Genomic DNA, 7,383 nt, shown 5'->3' with positions numbered 1-7,383 from the left:
AAGTAAATCAATCTGTTACGTATTTTACAAAATTCCACTGATGAATCCGTTCAATTGAAATCTCAGGCGGTGTTAGGCAGTAATAGCAGTTAAGGTGATTTTCCCTGTCTCCTTTTATCGGGTTATTTAGGTTTTGATGTTACGTACCTCTCATTCCTACTTCTCCACGTTGTTCACTCCATCAATGAATTAAGTGTACTGTGGATGCCCCGGCCAGGCTGAAAGTGAGAGTAAAACCATCCTATGAAATCCTGCTCTTCCAGTGGCTGCTCCCCCTTTGTGAAGTTCTCCTGTTGTCCTCCATGAACTGAACTATATATATGAACTATATTCACAGGTGTACTGCAGAGGGTATGCAGCTGTGCGTACACTCGTGGAGGAATTCACAGGGTAAAACTCCTACCAAGTGTCTTGGACCTCTGTGTTATATGCTACTCAGCACATCCAGACAATGTTTGAAACAGATGGGGGAGTGGGACATTTAATTTAGTAAAGATTCCAGAGTTAAAGAAACAACGGAAATACACAGCCCACAGCAAATCCCACATTTCTGTCTGCAAATTGTCTGCATACCTTACCAGTCCAATAACACAACACCAGTACAGAAGGCAGTGGCTGCAAATGTCAGACTACCGGACCATTTTTTTTTTCTGTCTATTCTATTCTAGAGTTTGCTGCAGCAGTCCATCTAAACTCAAGCAACAGTTTTAGTTCATGCCTTTTCTCGTGCATATGCCAAAACAATTCTAATGTTCCGCCAATGTCTGGAGGTCGGAACACACCAGTGCTTTAGAAAACACAGTTTTAGTCTGGAGGGATTGCCGAAAATGAACTGGTCTACGTAACTCAGAAACAGTAATGAAGAGAGAGGGAAGAGAGAGAGAGAGAGAGAGAGAGAGAGAGAGAGAGAGAGACAGAGAGAGACAGAGAGAGAGAGACTAGTCCAGTATGAAAGAGAGGGAGAGAGAGAGAGAGAGAGAGAGAGGGGGGGAGGGAGAGAGAGAGAGACTAGTCCAGTATGAAAGAGAGGGAGAGAGAGAGAGAGAGAGAGAGAGAGAGAGAGAGAGAGGAAGACAGAGAGATATAGGTTAAGACTGGTCCAGTATGAAGGAGAGATAGAGAGACAGAGAGGCTTGGTTCAGTATGAAAGAGAGAGAGAGAGAGAGAGAGAGAGAGAGAGAGAGAGAGAGAGAGAGAGAGAGAGAGAGAGAGTAAGAGAGAGAGGGAGACTGGTTCAGTATGAAAGAGAGAGAGAGAGAGAGAGAGAGAGAGAGAGAGAGAGAGAGAGAGAGAGAGAGAGAGAGAGAGAGACTGGTTTGTTGGTGTGTTGCTGCCCTCCAGTGTCTCTGAAGGTACTCAGCAGGTATTTTTTCTTCCATCGATTATTAGCTTCGTAACCCCCCAGCCCTTACCCCCACCAACACACACACACACACACACACACACACACACACAAAACACACACACACACACACACACACACACACACACACAAAGAGCAGTTGATGTTTAGAAACATTCCGTTTTTATTGTTAAAAACATTTAGCATGCCATTGGATTAACAAAATTGGTGAAATGTCAAAGGTTTGTTCTCAAAGCAAGATATGTTAGCTTTTAAAAGGACCAAGGTTTATTTGCAATTAGAAGTAGGGATCGGAGTCAGGTGTAGAAGTAGGCACAGGGTCGGACACCGCGATAGGGGGCGGGGTCAGACTTAGAAGTGGGGTGTGGGGTCTGACTTGTCGCACATTTGGACGTGGATGTGGGACTGGATTCCAGGGTAGACAGTCTGCATGGGCAGCATGGTGCCGATCTTCTGCCCCTTCCGGATGGTTCCAGTGGTCTGGACCGGGTCCACATAGAACAGCTTGAAACACAATCCTGGCGGTGGGGGGGACAGACACATGTTCAGAACAAAATTACAATTCTCATGTAACATTCGATTAATTTCCCCTACATCCACAATTGCGTATGATCTTATTGGGAGGAGTCATATCCTTGTGGGTTACTTAGTGTAATGTTTTATGGTCTCTAGTTTTCTAGTTCGTTTACTGACAACATTGCTTGTCAGGGCACTCTTGGAAAACAGGTCCTGGACCCAAACTGGTTTACAATGAAGCCTAACTTTTACAGATAATTTAGGAACAGGTAGACCAAGAGGAACCATATGAGAACGTGTTGAAGGGAAAGCGGACCTTCTCCCCGGAGGTTGATGCCTTTGTTGATGGCGGCCTTGGCGTTGGTGGGATCAGCGTAGACCCTGAGCTTCCCGTTCAGCTGGACATCAAACGGAGCGTAGACATTGGAGCCGTCACTGCAGAGGATATCCAATCCCTCGTGGGTACGTCCCTGACTGCGCATGCAAACAAATACTATAAAGACAAAGCAAATACCCTGAAAGGTTGGTTCTGTATTGAATCTAAACGAAATGACAACAAAACTTCAATGTGGCAGTGAAAGAGTATAGAATGAAGATGAGATTCCAAAAGAAATGTGTTCATTCATTGGTTCGCAAAACTTTAACACACAATCTCTTATAAACACCTATTGTGTCCACCTAAACACCTATTGTGTACACTGTTGTTGTATTGTGTACTGTTGTGTATTCAGTCTTATTATGTGCTGTTCCTGTTACTCCACTACACCACCAGGTGGCGCACTTACCTAGTGTTATACTGAGACTGTGTAATGGGATGTTGAGTGTGAGAAGAAGAATAGTGATACTCGTTGATGGAACCTACAGTGCCCGTCTCGTTCTTTATTCCATTATATTAAGTACAAGTTTAGTATAGAACAAATTGGCGACGAGGATGATGAATACCGTACATCTACCTGCGTTATTTCTGCCGTGTGCCGGACAACATGTACATTATCTCATGTGGGTTGAAACATGTTGTGTGTTGATTGTTTTGTCGAGTAATTTGTTCCTGTCCAAAGTTTATTTTCTGCAGCTGAATTAAGACCCATTCCTTTTTGCCTCATCATCTGGGCAATAAAGGTATTACGATTTGGATTGGTTTCATTTAAGTTACTCGTCTCCGCAATTTTTTTACGCGAGAGATTGTCTGCAGTGTATTTAGTATTTGAGAACTGTAAACTAGTGTAGGGTGTATGTATTTGATGGTAGAAGCAGGGTGCGATTTGTGAAAAAACCAGAGGGGGGGATAATTTTTGAGAAACATTTTAAAATGTTTCAAAACGAAGACGGACCCTGTGTATTTTGGTTGTTAATTATTACGATGTAATGGTGAAAATACTTTGGGTGGGGGGGATAATTTTTATCCCCACCGAGGATAAAAATAATTCAGCAGAGGGTAGGACGTGTAAACCAGAGGGGGGAATAATCCCCACCATCCCCACCCGCAAATCGCACCCTGGGTAGAAGTATAGAAGTACCGTCGTGCTCCAAATCGACCCTCTCCATGGCGATCTGAAGATCTCCTGGTGTTGGCTCTGTTCCCACTGCAGAGCTGCCCGAATTGAACACTCTCACAAAGACCCAACACAACTGAGAAGACAAGCATGCACAGACACACACATACACACACACACACACACACCCAGGTGCAGTCAAACACACAGGTGCACACACACACACACAAAAACACACAGATGCACGCACAAACACACGCACACACATATACACACACACACAAACACACAGGTGCACAGAAGCACAAATACACACAAACACAGGTGCACACATTACATTAGTCACTTGCTCCAACACCCCCACTATCTTACCCACTCTGCCAAAAAGATTAAATACATTTGATATTATTCATCCGTTCATCCATGACCAACTACGCAGGTGTGACAAACGCATTGTTTTATTATACAACTAAATCTAAAGCACATTCATTCCACCACTGTTGACAATAAGCTATGTCATTGTATCCATCATCCAAGATCTATCGGTCTTATCACCTACCCAACATCAACGTGCAAGTCAGGGCTGTCTTCATTGTGGATCTTGGAGGTGCAGCTGATGCTTTAAAGTGGATTAAATCTGTTGCTACGCCTTCTGAAGGAGTCGAATGAAGTTGATGGTTGATTCCTGGAGTTTTATAGGGTGGCCGGGGAACACACTTTCTGATTTCTGCCCCTGCCCCAACACGTTGGATCACTTCCCTCTTGCAACAGAGTGTAATTTCCAGGCTGTCCCAATCGTAAATGAGTGCATGTTTTTGGCATTGGCTGGTTGTTGACCAGGTGGGGGGGAGCATTGGTAATGTTTGCAAAGAGATTACCAGCTTGGAGTGTCTGGAGACTCTGCACATAGTCTGGCAGTTGTTTTGGGCTAAGAAACTAGAGACCATCAATTTAATAAAAATAGCCAGATAAGTAGTCCTTCTTCTTTAAAGAAGAAAAATGTGTCAGTGTATACAAGTTGACACAATTTAGTTTAAACAAAATCAAATATATATCTTCAGTTTTGGATAGGATATTAGGGCTAGTATTTGTATTTATATTCTAGGAATATAGGCAAGGGATACAATTCAGACCTGCTTGGACTTTACTTGAGTAATTTACTACATTGGCAACTTAGACAATGTATTTGTATCAAACTTTTATTTCCAAATATTGATCTACCTCCAAGAAGTAAAGAATATAATGTTTGGATTTTGTTGGATTTTCTACACTTCATTAGAGGAACATAATTAATTGAAATACCCGCCAACGATATTAGGGAACAAATTGGCCAGCCCAAACTGGTTCTTTAATATATATATAGATTTTTTTTTTTTTTTGGCAGATGGATTATCTTTCAGACTAGTGTGCCAACAAGTTGCTTTATTTGCTCTGTTTCAATAGCTAAAAGTCCTTTCTTACTTCCTACAAAAAATATTTTAATAAGAGGATGCTAAATAGCAGTGCATTTTTTTTAGCAGCAGGTCTGTGGAGGACAAAACTGGAGACAGAGCTTCAGCAGGTTTACATTTTGTGTCCAATTGAATGGTGTAAAGTCCAAACAGCAGTGTTTATACTGCCACTGAAGCGCTGCAGTATTGTAAAACATTTTGGATAAATGCCCCCATAGCAAACCACAGCGCCCACAGTCTGTCTGCATTAATCAGACACAGACAGCAACTAAACCTAATCTCTAAAACAATGCAGACCTCTGTTAAAAAAAAATCTGTACCGGGGTTCTGCCGAAAAGTGGTCAGGCAAAAAATTATTTGTACATTTGCTTTAATCTGGATCAAACACACGTGTGCAAATACATATAGTTATATGTCTGTGTTAATAGCAAAGTTAAATCATTGTGAAACTTTAAAGAGGCCATCTCGAAGATCTTTTCTTTCTTTGTTTGTCTCTATGGCTGAAAAAAGTGGAGTGAGTTGACTTGAAAAATAGTTTAAGCGGTAGCACTGCCATACTCTCTCTGGCAGGAAAACTACTGGGTGATCACCAACTGCGTTATTTGCAATTTGCATGCGAGGCCAGAAAGTTGCCCCTGACACCTAGTCTGTAACATTCAGAATTCTGTGAATACAAAGGTGAAAGCCCTTGTATTCACAGAATTCAGTTGACAATAGGCTCAATCACCATTGTGTTTCTATCACTCGGCGGTAGATAATGACTTAACTGACATTTATCTTAAAGAAAGATCTTTGAGATTGCCACTTTAACGTTTGTTTTAACTGAATAATCACAATTGTGGCCGAAGAAGTGTTTGCGCTTTATAGCGTAATCAGACATGACGTTTATGTGTTTATGGCCAATATTATAGTAATACTTCTAATGTTTATGTGTTTGGTATGTCTAAGTAGTAACTATAACTAGACTGGAATCAATATGATTTATATCTTTCTTGCAATTATCCTTATGAGTCGACATTCTTTTATCTGCTCTATATCCTAGATTATAACAAAAGCATTCCTTTTTTTCACCAGTATTTTATCTTTAATGTTGCTTTACCCACACAAGGCTTTTTAGAACACTCGTTGCGGTTGTTCAGGGCTCAAACTATGGTGGCCGAGATGTGTCAAACTATCATGCATGTCTACACGCTTTGCAAATTCAGTGCATTAAGGAAAAACCTGAAAGCAAAAGCCTCAATATTATTATTTACTCTTTACTATTTGTACATTTATATACTTATACAGTATAGAATTGCCTAAATCGAATTCAAATAAAAGTAATCTATGAAACTTTACCTTCACTTGCACCACACAAACTGCGGAATGCCGTTTCAGGGGGCAGGTTGAATCAATACATCATCTATGTTTTGGCTTTTGCATTTGTGTCTTCTATTTAGTTGAAAAATAATGACTGTTCGAAATTGTTTTCGAAATTGCAAAGCGTTTTGGATGTGCAGTTTGAAATGTCCCGACCACACAACAAAAACCACATGGGGGGGACCCCAAGTTGGTGTGGATTTCTGGGTTGTACGCTCCTCAGTACGTTTTTAAACATTCACATACTTGAAGGACCAGACAGATGTTGGGCATCAACATATTTGCCTACTTCTAATGGATATGACAATGAAGTGATCAGCCATACCACCACGGCGGGGCTCTTTATAGGGTTTCCTGACTTGGGACTTCCGTACTGTACCTCTATTGAATGGTACCACATGTACTCGCCTGCTTGACACTAGAATGTTTTGTATGTACTTGTCTGCTTGATACTAAAATGTTTAATATGTTCTTGTCTGTATGATGATAAAATGTTTAATGAGTACTTGAGGATGTTGAAAAGAGGAAACCAAAGTATGTGTTATTAGAATGAGCATAGAGCATGCTTTTGTTATTATGATGCTTGTTTACGGTTAGTTGAAGAAGATTAGAACAAGATTTATTTATTTTTTCCCTCGTCCATCTACACTTGCTTCATCCACCTCTCTTAATTATCCATTCATCTTCATTTGAACTCTTGATCATTCGTCCCCCACAAAATATACAGATTACGCATTGAAGAGGCATAATGCCCCTTTTCACTGGGTCTCGGGAAGTTCCTACGATTGTTGTTTGGTATGTGACCCCTAGCTCGGCCCAAGGCACGACCAGGAAGAGTCGGGTGCGCTAGTCGGGTGATTAACCTGTCCCCCTGCTAGAGGACAGACCGGGGGCTGCCCGTGGGTTTGTCCTGATGGAGATTCGGCGGGCCGGGCAATTCTGCCAGAGGAGCTACCTCTGCGAGGTCATCTTCACCTGCCCTTGGCCTGTATATTGTACCCTAGACCGGACACCAAGGGGACTTGGTGTGGAATTCCCGCTTCCAAACCTTAACTTAAAGCTCATTCTCCTGATGGCGCTGGAGAACATGGCATACATGTTACTCTTGCTAAGCAGGGGATGGAGAGAAAATGGAAATGTCATCAATACAAACAAAAAAGCCCCAAAAGCCCTAGGGCCGGCCCTGAGATGAACCAAACAC

The 7,383-nt window shown here is 41.8% G+C and overlaps 1 protein-coding gene across 1 annotated transcript; it reads right to left on the bottom strand.

The window, feature by feature from the left end:
• Positions 1-1,502: 1,502 nt before the first annotated feature.
• Positions 1,503-4,020, bottom strand: LOC307081204 (leukocyte cell-derived chemotaxin-2-like). The gene is made up of 4 exons (XM_079744293.1): positions 3,932-4,020; positions 3,397-3,508; positions 2,196-2,353; positions 1,503-1,881 (listed from the first exon to the last, which is right to left on the bottom strand). Exons 1-4 carry the CDS (start codon positions 3,963-3,965, stop codon positions 1,715-1,717), a joined length of 471 nt encoding a protein of 156 aa, XP_079600419.1. The 5' UTR covers positions 3,966-4,020; the 3' UTR covers positions 1,503-1,714.
• Positions 4,021-7,383: the final 3,363 nt, after the last annotated feature.

The sequence above is a fragment of the Pollachius pollachius genome (assembly GCF_949987615.1).
Source record: "Pollachius pollachius genome assembly, chromosome: 10".
Taxonomy (NCBI): Eukaryota; Metazoa; Chordata; class Actinopteri; order Gadiformes; family Gadidae; genus Pollachius; species Pollachius pollachius.
This window is presented reverse-complemented; position numbering and strand designations above follow the sequence as displayed.